Genomic DNA, 15644 nt, shown 5'->3' with positions numbered 1-15644 from the left:
GCCCTATATCTCACCAGCCGAAAGGAGGTGGCCAATAAATGAACTTTGAAGAGCAAAGCACAAAGGCTTTAATGGAAAGGGCGGGTGGTAGGGAGGGAAGGGATGGGGGTCCCAGCCCTTGAAGGCCTGGGATCAAAGCGTGTGGAGGTCATGACTACGCCGGCTCAGCTTCTCCGGGTCGTCGGATGCCATGAGGGAGAAATCACGGAAGATGTCAAGATATGTCTCGTCTCCTGCGGGGAGGGAGAAAGGGCTGAGAGGCTGGGTCCTAGCACGAATAGCACAATAGGGACAGCCCGGCCTGGTAAGAGCACGCGCTTCCAACGTGGGTGGAGGAGATGTCTGTACTGTCAGGGCAGCGCCCTCGCCTATTCTTTGCTTTGTTTCAAGGACCTGGAGCGTAGGATGCACCCAATACGTATTTGTTGAATAAATAATGTAATTGATCAATGAAGCTGAGGACAGGGAGTTGGGGACAGGTCACCAGGGGCCAGAAGCCCACAGTTACAATGTTGTGCAGGGCGGAGGGGAGGTGTACTTTACCAGCCTGGCCCTGGGCTGCGTCGGCCTCCCGCATTTTTGCCAATCGTAGCCTGAAGGGGGAGAGGATTAAGGAATGAATGACATTCTCACCCCACCCCCACCCTCACCTTCCCATCCTTTGAGCTGGGTTGTTTCATTCACCTGTTTCCTCAGGGTCTAGTACTTTAAAGATGCCCGACAATTAATGAATAATGCCTCTCTCAGAATAAATCCACCAAGGAAGGTGAGTTTACCCTTCCTACTCCAAGCCTCAGTCAACACCTGGAGGAGCCTTTCTCAGTCTGGTCCAGGAGCTGGCCCCGCCCCTCCCCAGGCCCCGCCTGGCAAGCTGGGGTCTGGCGTAAGCCCCGCCCAAGTGGATAGTGTAAGCGCGAGCCCCGCCTCCCCAGGCACCCTCACAGAGTGACGATGTCAGCGTTGGCTGTTTCCACGGCGATGGTCAGGGGGTCTCTGCCTTCAGAGTCTCGAACTCCTAGATCGGCTCCCCGTTTCAGAAACAGGCAGGCCAGCCTGGACAAGATAGCCAAGTTCAGCCGGCCCCTCACCCCGTCTGGAGCCTTCCTCCCGAGGCCATCATCCCTGTTGTCCCTACCCCGTGTGGCCAAGAATTGTCGCGTGGTGGAGCGGGCCCCGGCCTTGGTTGTCCACCTGGTTCACGTTTGCCCCGTTCTGGAGGAGAAACTCACAGGCCAGAAGAGAATTCTGCATGGAGAAATAGAGAAGGGGGAGAGATGTGGCAAATTAGAGACAAATTAAAAGATATTTTGGAGTCGGGTCAGTTCAGTGGTATGGGATGGCAGGCTCTGCTTTTTTTTTTTTTTTAAGCTTTATTTATTGGCCACACCACGGGACACGTGGGATCTGTTTTCTGATAAGGGATTGAACCTGCAGCCCCTGCCTTGGAAGCACAGAATCTTAACCACTGGACCACCACCAGGGAAGTCCCTCTGCTCTGGCTCTTTACATGTATTACATCCATAGTACAACCTAATAAGGCATGTTATCCCTATTTTACAGATGAGGAAACTGAGGCACAAGGAGGTTCACAGCTGTAAGTGGTGAGGGTCTGGATCCAAACCAGGTTTCTCAGCCTCCAAATCTCACCCTCTTAGCAATCAGGCTCTACTGGTTATCACTCCCTAGGGGCTGGGGAGAGGGTTAAGAGCTGGGACCAAGGTCAGGAGAGGGAAGAGAGACCGAAGGTGGTGTAGGGAGGTCACCAAGACTCTCACAGCAGCTGTGGCCTGGATCAGCGGTGTGGCATTCTCCTGACCCCCGTTGACCCAGTTGACATCGGCTCCATGGGCAAGGGCATCAGCCATGGTGGGAAGGGATGGAGGGTGCCCAGCAGCTCGAAAGAGCAGGGCCCCAGGGTGCAGGCTCTGCAGGTCCTCAGAGGGGGGCTCTGTGAAGGGGAACCAGCTATGAATCTGAGAAGAAAACCCTCAGTACAGACCCCTGACATTGTGACGGGATAGGTCACTTCTCAATTGTGGGAAGGACTCCAAGACCAGGAATTGTGGTGGGGGGTGATGGAAGGTGTGAGAGGATATGGCCAGGTGCCTAGGCATATAGAATAGTCACATCTTTCACTTTCTTCCTGTCTGACCACCTCAACTGGAGGGGATGTTGAGGGTGAGCTGATAGTCAACCTCAGCTCTCTTGATTCCCTCTCTTCCAGCCAAGCTCTCACCCTCATCCACAGGCCTCTGGAGACCTTCACTCATTCTCCTGACTCATCTTAGGTTGTTGGCACCCTCACACAGCCCTTCCTGCTTCCTCCCAGCCCCATGGTCCTTCCCATCCTTCACTTTAATCCCCGAAACTCTTGCCTTATAAAACCAGTGCTGGTACAGTCTGGCCCCCTGAACATTCTCAAGGGGAAGACCTGGACCCGGGACTCTGTGCCTCCCCACTGGGCTTGGCACTGTGCTGAGTGCCCAGCAGGCACTCACAGATGCCCAACCAACCAACTGTATACCTGGCTTGGATCTGAAGCTCCCCGGCTTGGGCCTGATAAGCCCTGGCTTTGGGGGCACAGGAGGATGTCCCCTGGGGGGCCCCCGGCCACCTCTTCGCCCTCGAATCTCAGGAAGCTTGGTCAGGAACTTCTTCTCCACGTATTTAGCATGAATCCAGGCCTCCTTCTCTTGCCTGGCGGGGGAGTGTTGCAGGGGAAGGAGACAGTCTTTCCTCCTCTCGTCCTGGGCCCTCCTCCCTCCCTCCCCACATGGAGGGTGGCCCCAGCCTCACCGGGAGCAGCTGGGCCCTGGCTTCTTCACAGCCATGGCCTCCACTCGGGCTTCATAGATCTGGTTTATGACGACATTTCCCAGCTCACACATGAGCTGCAGACAGCCCAGGTAGAGGCAGAGACAGACAGGTAGGGTGTGGGTGAGTGTCTGAGCCCTCAGGACTCTGAAGCCCTGCCCTTACCCCACCCCCACACACTCAACAGCATCCCAAGTCACCTTCACGAGTTCCGGCTCCCATGAGTCAAGGGTCAGAGACCGGACTTTGGAGAAATGAACTCCAAGGCTCCTGGAGAGCAAGGGGAGATATGTCAGGCCCTCTGTGGGGGCAGCTGCTACTCCTGAAAAGACTTAGGGGCAAGGTCCTGCGTGCGGGGGCCCAGGCGGAGGCGCTGGGCCAGGAGGCAGAGGGCAGCCAGGGCCACGTGGTCTTGACCTGGATGGAGCTGGATTCCGCCTGTTCACCATTCCCTCTCCTCCCTTCTCCTCATCCTCTCCAGCCACCTCCCCTCTCTCCAGGTATTTTGGCCTGGACAACTCTTGCCATGCCACTCCCCTCCCCTCTCCCCCCCTGAGGGCTGTATAGACCTGCTAAGGCCTCATAACATCATCTCTCTCTGCTTTTCATCAGCTCCCCAACCCTCAGCAGTCCTGACCCCACCCCTCCTCCAGACAAGTCGATCAACTCCCCTGGGTGTCCTCCTGCCCTGGCCAGACCAGGATACCGAGGGGCTGGGCCCACCTGGGTCCACCTTGGGCCCCACAGGCTCAGCCCAGGTAACAGGCAGAGTGTGAGAGGAAACCCAGGCAAGTCTCCCGCCCCCAACCCAGGAGGAGCAGGGGCCCACGCTTGGGACCCTGTGGGGAGAGACCTGTGAATGCCAGAGCACTGAATGCAGAGGGTGACGCCGAGGTTGATGCTGGCCCACTCGGGGGCAGGCTCCCGGCAGTCACAGCACTGGGCATTGCCGTCCACGCTCTGCACCTGGGCTGCCACGTGCCCCACTCCCCCAGGCTCCCTTCCCCTGGTCAACCCACCAGGGCCCAGGGTGGCAGCGGAGCTTATGGCCAGGTGTCCTGAGCCCTGGGGGGACAGGGGAAGAAAGAGTGACTCTGAGGGAAGGGATGTCCTAGCTCGCTGGGCAGCCCAGCCCTGCACCGCCAGTTAAGGTACCTGGCCTAGACCCCGGGGGCTGTCATCAAGGCGAGCCTGGCTGAAGGCTGTGGCGATGCTGCTCTGCACGGCGCTGACCCACAGCTGCATGAGGCGCTCTGAGTCAGCCTGCAGGAGGCAAGACCTGGACCAGAGGGGAATGGAGAGCAGGGAGAGAACTGAGGCTTGGGGAGTCAAGTGGCAGGATGAGCAAGCTGACATTCAGCAAGTGTGCGGCTGGTGCCAGTCATATGGAAATACCTCTGCACCAATTGGTAATACCCTTCTAGATATGCCCCTTTGCCCTATACTCTCCTCCCCAGTCAACCACCAAAGGGTTAACATCTGGGGCAGCATGAGGGGCCTCCAAGACCCTTGCCAGCCAGTAAGATTGAGACACACAGGCCATCAGCCCTGGGCACTGTACTCACTTGCTGGGGGACACAACCTCAAAGCAGAACCGTCTTTCTGAGTCAGGACAGAGCTTCACTGTGCAGAGACGAAGGTCATCCACCACCACGGTCACAGGGTCCTGGCGGGGGGAGGGCAGATGTCCAGGCAGCCACAGCAGGGCTGAGTCCTCCTGGGGCCCAGTACCCAGGACCCAGCCTACTCACCTTGTACCTCTTCTGATAGACCAGTTGGTTGCTCTGAATAGTGAACCAGCGTCTGGAAGAGGTGGAAATAGCATTTGTGATGTGGGGGTAATGGCTCAGGAGAGGGACAGGAGGAATATGGTGCTCTCAGCTTCATAGAATCTCACTGAGAAGAGAGAGTCCTGGGCTGCCCGTCCCAGGAGATGCTGCAGAGGAGGGGCAGCCGGGGACCTGTGAGGGGTGCTGATCACATCTCAGCACCCAGTTGTGATAGACTCACAAAGACAAGTTTCCAGCAGATGGCAGCAAAAATGCTTTGTCTAATAAAATAGTTACTACAACGTTTTGGCAAATATAAGTATCTTGGAGAAGGGGCTCCCTTTCTTAATTTGCACAAAGATCTCTCAGGGGCCGGCGGTGGCCCTGGAAGGGGAAGGGGTCACGTCAGAGCAGGTCACCACCCTGCTCCACACCCTCCCATGGCGCCCCACTTCCCTCAGAGCACAGCCAACGAGGCCATCATGATTCACACCCTGTTAGCTCCACCTGCATCTTCTACCACTTCCTCCTCCCTCCCTCTGTCCACACCCAGGGCCTCCCCTCTGTTCCTGGAACCCTCCAGGTTCCTCAGGGCCTTGGAAGGGCTCCTCCTTCAGCCTAGAACATTCTCCCCCTAGATATCCTTCCAGTCCTCACTCAGCAGTCACCTTTCCAGGAGGTCTAGACTGACCACCCTACTCAAAGTCACAGCTCCTTTCCGGCTGTGTCCACATTGCTTCTTTGTTGTTTTTTGCCTATGGTATTCTTACCGTCTAAGATAACACGTAATTCACTTAATTACCATATCACTGTGTATCTTTGCTGATGGAATATAAAGTCTCTGAAGGAAGCAGTGGGGTGGGGGGGTAGGGGCAGTCTGTCTGTTTTTCCTGGCTGCATTTAACACATGGTGTGTGCATGCATGCATGCTCAGTTGCTTCAGTCATGTCCGACTCTTTGTGACCGTATGGACTATAGCCCACCAGGCTCCTCTCTCGATGGGATTCTCAAGGCAAGAATACTGGACTGGGTTGTCATGCCCTCCTCAGAGGGATCTTCCCAACCCAGGGATTGAACCCAGGTCTCCTCTACTGCAGGAGGATTCTTTACCCAGTGAACCACCTGGGAAGACCCATTTAACACACTATAACCACTCAAAAAAACCCCCAAAACCGACTGGGATGTTCACTCCTCACCTGCTCCAGGTCTTAAATGCATTGCTGGCCCTTTTGAAGAGATGTCCTTCCATGACCAAGCCACCAGGCCCCTCCTTTAGGCTTGGCTCTGGCTCCTCCCCACCCAGCTCCTGGGGGCACAAAAGTGTCAAAGGGCAACTGAAGTGAGCAGAGACCAAGGCCCCAGGGTCGTCCGCCTCCTGTCTGCAGCCCCAGTCCTCACCTTCTGTTTTAGCAGCACATGTCTCTGCTCCATGTCCCTCTTCTCGCGGGCTGAATTCAGGACCAGCTGGTGTAACTAAGCACAGGAAGGGTATCTCAGATGGCCCCACCCTCACCCAGAGTCATCTCAAAGCGCCTTCCCTCCCTCTTCCACCTTCCTGCTCCCTGGGGCTCTACCTGGCCACCCAGCTCCTTGCGATACTGGGCCAGCTGGCTCAGCTCCTCGTGGCCCTGCTGGAAATGGGTAGCCTGGGCCTCCACCAAACGCAGCACCTGGGGACAAGGTGGGCAGGAGGCAGACCCTTCTCTTTCCCCGGTCCCTCATGCTATCAGCAGGCTCCTCCCCACCCCCACCCCCACCCCCACCTCGACTCACAAACTCCATGATGTCAAACTTCCTCTTGTCCTCAATCACATTGATCTGAGAGCCCAAAAGATCTCAGGTCAGTCTTGAAGACACAGACCCCACCCCTCCCACTGCACACCAGTGACTCCAGACTCAAGGTGATTGAGGCCCTGGTACCCCAGGAGGACAGGTAGGGGCAGGCACCTGCAGGGCATAGTCCAGGGCCCGGCCCCGGTACCCAGCTCGAGCAACCTTCAAAGCAGCTCCAGCCTCTTCTGCCTCCTGGGCCCGGCGCCTGGGAACCTCTGCATTGTGGGTAAGAGCAGCCTCCAGGCTCTCGGCCCCCCGCCAGAAATCCCGGCCAGCCTCTCGGAAGCTCCGGAGACCTCTGGAGGTGTAGGAATAACACAGAATTACCCATACACTCACTGACCCCAGCAGAGAAATCCCTAAGGTGCATTCACAGCCTTGTAGCTATGGACACTCAGGACTTTGAGGGGATCCTTGAGATAGGGGATAATGATCAGGCCACCAGAAGCCTCCAATCTCACAACTCCTTTATTCAGGGAGGCCCCCATGGCAGTGGGAGAGGCCAGAAGACTGGTTTCCTTCCCAACTCACTCCTTGACCAAGGTCTGAATTTGCCGCTGCAGTGTGTGCTGGGTGGCGTCGAGAAGCTCCTGAGGGAAGCAGAAGTTGGCAGGTGGGGGGTCAGGACCACAGACTTCCTTGCTCCCCCCACCAGGCCACCCCCCAACTTACAGCATGGCTGTCCAGCTTATGGCTCAGGCTCTGAGTGAATTTGTCCAGACACTCCTAGGCAAGAAGATGCAGAAAGAGAGTACCAGACAAGGGCAGTCGGGTCCTCCCACCCCTAGACCCGGGACCGGCAGACCCCAGACCGACTCTTCCCTCGCCTTCCCCAGGGTCTCTTCCACATCCCAGACCCCACCACAGCCTGGTCTAGACCCTCCACATACCGCCATCATGGGCTCTGGTGGTCCCAGGTGGGCAAGATCACAAATGCCCACGATGAAGGCCCGGCTGGCGGCAAGGTAGTGCCGCCCACTTTCCAGGAGGCCATTCCCCAGTTTGAGGAGCTGGGAAACAACAGAGCAACAGGGAGTCGTGCCGGTACTGCTCCTCTCCTGTCTGACTTGTCTCCCCTTTCCCAGGGCTGTGCCCCTCCCTCCCCAACCTACACTTCTCTGTGGCCCAGTCTGGTTTCTAATACACACAGCTGCTTTCTCATCTTGGTTTCTTTCCTCCCACTGCTCTGGGCCTGGATCAAAATTCCTCCCAGTCTGACAGCGGAGCCAGTCGGTTTCACCTCCTGGACATCTCTCCTGCCCTGCAACATCTGCTTGGGTCCAGAGTTCCCAGAAACGCCATCCTCAAACACTGTCTGGCCCTCAGGATGAAACCTGAGCTTTATCTGCTCAGTATTAAATTCTACAGAAATGGGGGATACCCTGGCTGTCCAGTGGTTAGGACTCTGAGCTCTCACTGCCAAGCGCGCAGGTATGATCTCTGGTTGGGGAATTAAGACCCACATGCCTTGCAAAAAAAAAAAAAAATTCTATACAGTATTTACTGTCTGGAGGTGTCCATTCTGTGCTTAGTGAACATTTCCTCATAAATAGTAATCAGTCAGCCAGGCCATAGGGTCAGAGACGGTGCTCTTAGGGCCTATTCTGTCTGGCCCTAAATTACAAACAAGGAGGCTTAAAAAAAATATATTGGAGTACAGTTGCTTTATAATGTTAGTTTCTGCTGCACAGCGAAGTGAATCAGTTGTTTATATACATAAATCCCGTTTTTTAGATTTCCTTTCCATTTAGGGCACCAAAGACCACAGAATAGAGTTCTCTGAGCTATGCAGTAGGTTCTCATGAATTATCTATTTTATACACAGTGTTAATAGTTTAAATATATATGTCAATCCCAATCTCCCAGTTCATTCCACCTGCCTAGGAGGCTTCATAAACAAAGGACGAGTGATTGGCCTGAGGAGGGTCTCTGGGAGGCCCCTGTGGCAGTAGGAATAGCCTGAAGACTGGTTTCCCTCCCAACTCACTCCTTGAGGTGGCCGACTGAGAAGCCAGAGCTAGGTTTTCTGACCCCTGGTTCTTTTCACCTGCAGAAACTGCATGGCTCCTAGAGATGACACCATTGATTCCACCCTGAGTCACTGTATCTGGGAAGGAGCAAGAGTTGATGGAGCCTGTCATTTCAGCCTGGGGATCTAGAGACCACCAGGGCAGTTCTATGAGGAAATCTTGGGTAGCAGGGGCTCAGAAAACATGGGCTACAGAGGTTTGCTCACGGAACTTTTGTTGAACTGAAAAACACTTTTTCAGGCTAGTGAAGGCTTCAGGGAACTATAGCTTGACTTGAAGATGGCTGGCAGGGTCAGTAACAGTCAGGAAACAGACCACGATCAAATTTTATCAGATGTCACTCTTGGGTGTCCATAATAAGGGACAAGGACCCAGAGGATCACAACTCCCCTGGGAGACTGAGTGTCCAGTTTTTCCTTCTTCACCCTGCCTGCCCAAATAGTTGAATAAGGAACTTTCAGAAGACTGAACTAGTGACAAACTGGTACATCCATACAATAGCACGGGCTCAGCAATGTAAAAGGCATGAGCTCCTCATCAACTATTAATGAACTGCTGATAACTACTGATAAGCCACAACTTGAATAAACTTAAAGACATTATTTTGAGAGGAAAAAAAAGGCCAATCTTGAAAGGTCACATTCTGTATGATTCCACCTAGATAACCTAGAAATGAGAAGTCTAGAGATAGAAAAGAGATGAGTGGTTGTCATGGATAAGGAAGGGAGTGGGGAGGGAGGGTACCATTACAAAAAAACGGCTCAAAAGAGTTTCTTTGTGATGATAGGAGTTTTGTATCTTGAGTGTGATGCTGGTTATAAGAATCTATACATGTGATAAAGTGCCACAGAATTATACACAAAGATTTTTTTTTAAGAGAGTATATTCAGGGATTTCCCTGGGGGAGTCCAGTGGCTAACACTCTGTCCTCCCAGTGTTAGGGGGCCCAGGGTCCATCCCTGGTCAGAAACTGGATCCCACATGCCGCAACTAAAGATCCCATGTGCAGCAACTAAGACACAGCACAGCTAAGTAAAGAAATGATTTTTTTTTTTTTAAGGGTATATGCAAAGCAGGTAGAATCCAAGTGAAGTCTTTAGACAGCTTACTGTATCATGCCAGAAGCAATTTCCTGGTTTGAGCAGTAGACTACAGTTATGGAAGATGCTACCATTGGGGGAAGCTGGGAGATGGGTACCTGTGCTTCTCTGTGCTATTTTTGCAACTTCCTGTGATCTGCAATTAGTTAAAAATAAAAAGTTTAACTTAAAAATGTATGTATATATTCATGTGTACAACTGAATCACTTTTCTGTACACCAGAAACTAACAATGTTGTAAATCAGCTATACACCAATTTAAATGTATCTATTTCATTAATAAATGTATCTATTAGTTGGTTACTTACTAACTTTCAGGTCATGGCAAAGGCCCTGGGGATTGAGGCGGGGCAGGGGAGGGGGAAATGTAAAAGTCCCTCATGATACTTTCAGTCCAGTAGGGAAAAGTACACACGAAACAAACTTGGCAAGTGGGACAGACACAGGCTAAGGGAAGCCCTGTGACTCCCACCTTTGCGTAATCCTCACTCCTTGTGTGTGGGTGAGTGAGGATTATGCTTCTCAACACATGGCAAGAGCAATAGGATGGCGCCCCCAAATGACAGAGGTGACGGATTTGCCCCATGATCACATTCTGATATAAACTGATGGCATCTTGTCAGCACACACTTGGGAAAGCCTACTACTGGCCTTGAAGAAGACACAAGCTGTTATGAAATAAACTGCCTATGGACAGGGCCCCGGGCCAGGGAACTGTGGGTGGCCGCTGGGAGATGAGGGCCTCAATCCCACAACAGCAAGGACTGGAACTCTGCTTTGAGCAGAGCAGAGCACAGTTAAGCTGTGCTGACCCACGACTATGCTAATACCTGTGCACTATTTGAAGTCACGGAATGCATAATCATTTGTTATACAATAGAAAACTAATACAGCAAGTAAACGCATAACATAGTTGAGATAAATGCTGTAGAGGGGAAAAAAAAAGCCAAATAAGGGGGATGGGAGTCTGCTGCTTTTGTAAAGAGCAGCCAGGAAGGCCTGACTGCATCATGTCAGTGTTTTACGGATTTGTTGCCCACAGTCTGAGAGCTGCCTGAGGGCAGAAACTTCTGGGGGCTCAGGGTCCCGCATAACTCAAGTCTTCAGAAGCAAGTTCACAGATGAGTCTTGTTTTCCAAGATTCCGAGCTCCTTAAGGATACAGAACCACCTTTTGGTTTCTCTGTAGCCCCCAGTATCTACCCAACCTGGTTAACATTCAGTAATCTCCAGAACTTATACTTGGTCTCTACTTTTCTCCCTGGCCCTACCCCTCTCGTCTCACTCCCACCCCAGGTCACCCCTCCACATTCGGATCACCTTTTCCAGCCGGGTCTCCAATTCTGACACTTCGGCTTCCACCAGCTCGACAGAGGCTCTGGGAAAGGAGGGACAGTGTCACGGGAACAGAGCTTGGGCCTATCTGGTCTGTCCAGTTGGCAGGGTTAGGGGCTGGGGTTGGGGGCCAAGGGTACGGACATAAAAAGGTGATGGGTTAAGAACTTCCCACCCACCCGCTCTGGCTCACTCACTCTGCACAGTGTGGGAGCTACTAAGGCCCAGGCCAGAGCAGGAAGGTAGAAAGAGGGTGGATGTGGCGAGGGCAGGAAGTTGCTAACCGCCCAGAGCAGGTGCTGGGGGAGGGGAGGGGTCCCCAAGAGAGGGAGGAGGGAGTGCCAGCTCTGGGGTTGAGAGAGGCTGGAGGGACCCCCTCCACACTGGCAGAGGGTGGCGAGCATCAGAGCACGGGATTTGATACCAGAGGTACGGCTTTGACTTCTAAGCTGGATCTCGCCCCTCTGAGACCTACGCCCTGGAAAGACATCCTCCGTCCGACATGGGGAAGGTTGTGTATGTTAGGGACTGTCGGACCTCCCCACCTCTGCCCCTGGACACCTGTGTATACACTTACCGGAAGCGGGGTGAGTCCTTAAGACACTCCTCAAAATCCAGCTTGACCGTCATCTCAGCTAGACCCGCTCCGGGGCCAGTGGGCCCTCGGGCCTGGAGGGTGGAGCTGCAAGTACAGGCACTCCCCTGGCCTGGGGACGTGCTGATGAGGGAGGAGGGAAAGTCCTCCCCTGGGTAGAGCCTGGGGGTGGGGGAAAGGATTCTTTCCCTAGGTGCAAGGGGTGTCCTAGGAGGAGCTCTCACCCCTCACTTTCAGGCAGTGCTGGGAGGGGTGGAGGCGGGGCCCAGGGGTGGAGAAGGGCCTGAGATCAGAGAAGCCACAGCCCCGCCCTCGGAGACTATCTACAGTCACCTTCCTAGGGCCCTGGTCTCTCTCCGCTTGGTCTCCTTCAGTGGTTGAGTCGTGGAGGCCTGAGAGATACAGGTTCAAATCCTGATTGCCTAACCCTGGGCAAGCTGATTCCTCAGTTTCCTCATCTGAAAGATGGGGACGATAACTCCTACCTCCAGGGTGGTTTTTTAAAGACAATACTGGTAAGTGTGTGGTTGAATCACACAAGTCATTGTCAGCCCACTGCAGGTGGGTCTTCCTGGGCTCCTGGGTGCCTGTTGAGTCCAGTCCCCCTGGCTATGCCAAGCTTTTTGCTCTGTTCTGCCTGTGGTTTCCTGCACGTGAACTTTCATCTCTGCCCCCGCTCTCCTCAACGACAGCTCAGGATCAGCCTGGGACCCCAATTCACAGCACCTAGACTCCTGCTCTTCTCTTTATTGTCTACCCCGATTGACCGAGGGTGGTGAGGGCAGGGAAAGTTGGCTCCCACCCCATCCCCAGCTGGCTACAGTTTCCATTGTTTGGTTTCCTCCTCCTGAGTCCACTGGAGCTGCAGGGTTTCATCTGGAAGAGGAGGGGCTGGGTTAGTGGCTTTCTTGCCACAGGCAGAAGATGTGGCCACGATCCCCAGACTCCCTAGAACCTACCCACTCAGCCCCTCGCGCTCCCCGGCCATCCCCTTGCCCCTGCTCAGGCTCACGTCTGTGCTGGTTTTGGTTTGGGAAGTTTGGGTGACTTCCAGGTTCCCTCTCTGAGCCTTCCATGCTTTGCCAGTTCAGCCCTTTGGATACCAGCCACTGACACCAGTCAGACATTGCTTGGGACCCACTATCTTTGGAGCACTGGGCAGTACCTGGAGCAGGGTAGGTGGCAGAGAGGAATCAGGGAGGAGGCATGGGGGCAGCGGTGGTACCAAGCTGGGGGGCTGGTACCCATCCCTCTGAGCCTCCCTGGGTCCTCTCCATAAAATCCACATTGCACACAAGAATGTGGAAGGCCTCTCTCATCACCTTTACCGATCCGCTGGCCTGAAGGGAGTCGGGGGTTGGGAAGATGGGAGCTTGCCAAGAGCCAGGCCTGGTGAGATGGTGGCCTGGTGCCCTCACCAGGCTTCGATGATGTCACTATCACTTTCTGGGAGCTCTCGGTGGCCTGGAAATCCTGGGAGGAGCCTCCTGTGTGGTCCACCAGACGGACCTCAGTGCCCATGGGACTCTCAGTCACCCAGTTCAAGTTTGTGGAGCCTGCAAGCATCAGAGGACCAGGGTTGGCACACCCATCAGTCTATTGGTTCTTAGCCCTCCCGCTCCTGGGCTGACCCGGCTGAATTCTCACTGCTTTGCTGCTCATCTTCTGTGTCCTCCTCAAGCTCGGGGTGGGGCCAGCACCTTAGGTATCTTCCTTTGCTGTAATACTCCTTGCGCTGCAGACCAATTTCCTTCTCCAACACCACAGTGGTGGATGAAGTTGGGGACAGATTTATGAAAGCAGGGGAAGCTGAGGAATCACCCAAATCAGTCTGAGTCATAAGGACACCTAGAGAATACAGGGCACCAGCTTCATTGTGACCCCTGAGCAGCCATGAGAAGGTCAAGCCTCAGGTTCTCATCTCACTTCTATCCCCTCCTCCCATTTTAGAAAAACATCAGTGACCTTTCCACCCCCTCAGAGTTCTGTTGGGCTTTCTGTTCCTCCTTCCCAGCCAGCCTTCCTTGGGGCCTATCCTGATGGGGACCCTACCCCAGCTGCCCTCTGTCTACCTTGGGGACACCAGCCAGCACGACTTCCCTCTTAGGCAGCAGGGCCCTGGGCTGACACCCACTGAGGAAGACAAGCTATGGTGGAGAAGGTTCTGGACTACAATTCCCTTGGGTGTCTGGGGCCCCACCATAGCTAACCTTTGGCTTCTAGGATGTGGTTTCTGGCCACCAGGCCAATCTGGTCCTTGACTCCTCCAGTCATTCTTCCTGCCCCACTTCTTTCCACAGGCCTGGGCTCTGAGTCCAGCACTGCACCTCGACTGCCACTGCTCATACTCACGCTACCCACACTGCTGTTCTCGCTATTATCCAAGGGAGGGTTTTTCTGAGGTTTCAGGAACTTTCCTTCATTGTAGTGTGCCTTGCGGCGCTTTTCAAAATCATCGGATTCTGTGGGCCAGTGTCAGAGCATGGCTTTCCTGCCAGGCTCTCCACTGAGCTCTCACTCCACCTCCCCTTCCACTTAACCCCACCCCTCATCTCACGTGTCTTGGAAAAGCTGTCTGAAGACCCCGAGCTTCTGTTATCGCTGTACAGGACCTTGGGGCAGAAACTGTCCATTGCTGCAAACCTGAAGGAGAGGGAGACCAGTTATGGGCACAGAGAGAACAAAAAATGGGAGTATGTGGTAGCTGGGGCCAAGCTGGCTGACTCCCCCACCTTGGCCTGAGTGAGTCCTGATCCAAATTGTAGTACCTCCCATTTGGAGAGCCAAAAAGCAGAGCTAGCTCAGACCCTAGTTCAGGGGTGGAGGGGGCAGGAGGCCACAGGTCCCTACTGACCTCTGGCAGGACTCTCACCTTTCTGCTAACTTCTCAGGAGTCATTGCATGAGAGGTCCCGGCAAGCAGGTCTTCATCGCTGTCTTGGAGCCTGCAAGAGAGGGAGGAAGCAATGCCTCAGAGCGGGCAGCAGGCACTCCCCTCCTCTGAGTAGAGAAAAGAGTAGGAGCTGAAGGGCTAGAGCTGCAGACTCGCACCTGTGGAAGGGCGTGCTGGGCTCATCCACCTTCATAAAGCCATAGTTCTTGTCAGCAGGGTGGTAGGTCGCCAGGATATTCATTTCATCCCAGTGCTGAGACTTTCTCCTTCGGGTGAGGAAAGGATACAAAAGAAGGGCAGAGTACTCCCTCTTTCAGTTATTCAAAACCTTTTCCGACCTGTAGGAGGCTGGGGTGGGGTCACACCTGACGATAATCACGTGCTATGTAATCAAGGATTTATCCTGTACCAGCCGCTCTCTCAAAGGCTAGGAACCTCGGATTTCCCACCCAATTACCCCCACTTACTCTCACTTTTAGTTCTTGAGACTCCACCCCCTTCCCCTGCCTTGGCTTCCTCCAGTGTCTGGAATCCCTTTCTTCCTCCCCGGCTCCTTACTTCTCCGCCCCGGGGGATTTGTGCACCATGATGGAGCTGCTGTTTTTTAGGATGCTCCGGGGACGGTCCTCACAGGGTCTGTCTTGGCGCGTGCAAGTTGACTCGGATAGCGTAATGTTTGCCGAGTTGTACACCCCAGACGCCCCGGACCCCGGGTTGAACGTCCCGGATACACTGGTTCCAGGGAAGTGGGGATTAAACCCGACAGGTTGTGTACGGGACCCAAAGCTGTGGCCCGCGACTTCCCCAGGATGCTGGTTGAGCCCGGAACCGAGGACTGCTGTCCCTCCGGAGGGCTGGCTAGAATCAAGACTGCGAATTATAGTTCCCCCATTGTGCGTGGGAGGCCCAGAACCGTGAAACATGGTTACTCCGGAGAGCAACCCGGCGCCTGACTCGACTCCTCCGATGCCTCCTGGCACCCCGCTGATACCCCCACCAGGGGATTCTCCATTGAGGCCGCCAGCAGCCCCCAGACTTTCCTGCTTCTCCATGGCCCCACTAGGGGGCCACTCTCAGCTACCTCGCCCCGCCTCCCTGCTCCACATAGCCCCGCCCCAGGCCCCGCCCCCACCGCGGCGGGAGGGGGACACTTGGGCGAGGTCTGGGTCCCCTCCCCCACCGCTCCCTGGAGCCGTGGGGGGCGGAATCAAAACTGTTTAGGGACCTCCGACTGGAAGCCTCTCAGGTTGCCCCTCCCTTTCTGTCCCACCCTAAAAC

At 54.6% G+C, this 15644-nt stretch overlaps 2 protein-coding genes across 4 annotated transcripts; both read right to left on the bottom strand.

Moving 5' to 3' along the window:
- Positions 1-39: 39 nt before the first annotated feature.
- Positions 40-12031, bottom strand: ACAP1 (ArfGAP with coiled-coil, ankyrin repeat and PH domains 1). Its single transcript, XM_070772982.1, has 22 exons — positions 11457-12031; positions 10865-10922; positions 7307-7426; positions 7089-7142; positions 6948-7006; positions 6531-6714; positions 6357-6401; positions 6158-6253; positions 5982-6056; positions 5780-5889; positions 4566-4617; positions 4380-4480; positions 3970-4093; positions 3668-3879; positions 3015-3084; positions 2797-2891; positions 2525-2697; positions 1776-1948; positions 1136-1245; positions 943-1053; positions 544-593; positions 40-233 (listed from the first exon to the last, which is right to left on the bottom strand). Exons 1-22 carry the CDS (start codon positions 11507-11509, stop codon positions 133-135), a joined length of 2226 nt encoding a protein of 741 aa, XP_070629083.1. The 5' UTR covers positions 11510-12031; the 3' UTR covers positions 40-132.
- Positions 12032-12206: 175 nt separating this feature from the next.
- LOC109574104 (uncharacterized) lies at positions 12207-15549 on the bottom strand. Of its 3 annotated transcripts, none has more exons than XM_019981865.2 (9): positions 14925-15549; positions 14525-14632; positions 14347-14418; positions 14032-14117; positions 13685-13936; positions 13122-13322; positions 12797-13030; positions 12487-12639; positions 12207-12350 (listed from the first exon to the last, which is right to left on the bottom strand). In XM_019981865.2, exons 1-9 carry the CDS (start codon positions 15416-15418, stop codon positions 12292-12294), a joined length of 1659 nt encoding a protein of 552 aa, XP_019837424.2. In that variant the 5' UTR covers positions 15419-15549; the 3' UTR covers positions 12207-12291. The 3 variants fall into 3 exon arrangements, with proteins under 3 accessions (XP_019837424.2, XP_019837427.2, XP_019837428.2); XM_019981868.2 differs by having other exon boundaries at positions 12893-13030; positions 14925-15539; XM_019981869.2 differs by lacking the exon at positions 12487-12639 and having other exon boundaries at positions 12893-13030; positions 14925-15537.
- Positions 15550-15644: the final 95 nt, after the last annotated feature.

The sequence above is a fragment of the Bos indicus genome, chromosome 19 (genome assembly GCF_029378745.1).
Source record: "Bos indicus isolate NIAB-ARS_2022 breed Sahiwal x Tharparkar chromosome 19, NIAB-ARS_B.indTharparkar_mat_pri_1.0, whole genome shotgun sequence".
In the NCBI taxonomy this organism is placed as follows: Eukaryota; Metazoa; Chordata; class Mammalia; order Artiodactyla; family Bovidae; genus Bos; species Bos indicus.
The sequence above is the reverse complement of the archived record's forward strand: the minus strand, read 5'-3'. Positions and strand labels throughout refer to the sequence as shown.

Coding starts and splice junctions, on each gene's coding strand:
- ACAP1 (XM_070772982.1), bottom strand. CDS start 11,509: ATGACGGTCAAGCTGGATTTTGAGGAGTGTCTTAAGGACTCACCCCGC. Junction 7,143..7,306: donor CACCAGAGCCCATGATGGCG/GTATGTGGAGGG, acceptor CTTCTTGCCTAG/GAGTGTCTGGACAAATTCAC. Junction 4,481..4,565: donor TCTATCAGAAGAGGTACAAG/GTGAGTAGGCTG, acceptor TCCCCCCGCCAG/GACCCTGTGACCGTGGTGGT.
- LOC109574104 (XM_019981865.2), bottom strand. CDS start 15,418: ATGGAGAAGCAGGAAAGTCTGGGGGCTGCTGGCGGCCTCAATGGAGAA. Junction 14,118..14,346: donor CCTGAGAAGTTAGCAGAAAG/GTGAGAGTCCTG, acceptor CCTCTCCTTCAG/GTTTGCAGCAATGGACAGTT. Junction 13,937..14,031: donor AGACAGCTTTTCCAAGACAC/GTGAGATGAGGG, acceptor ACTGGCCCACAG/AATCCGATGATTTTGAAAAG.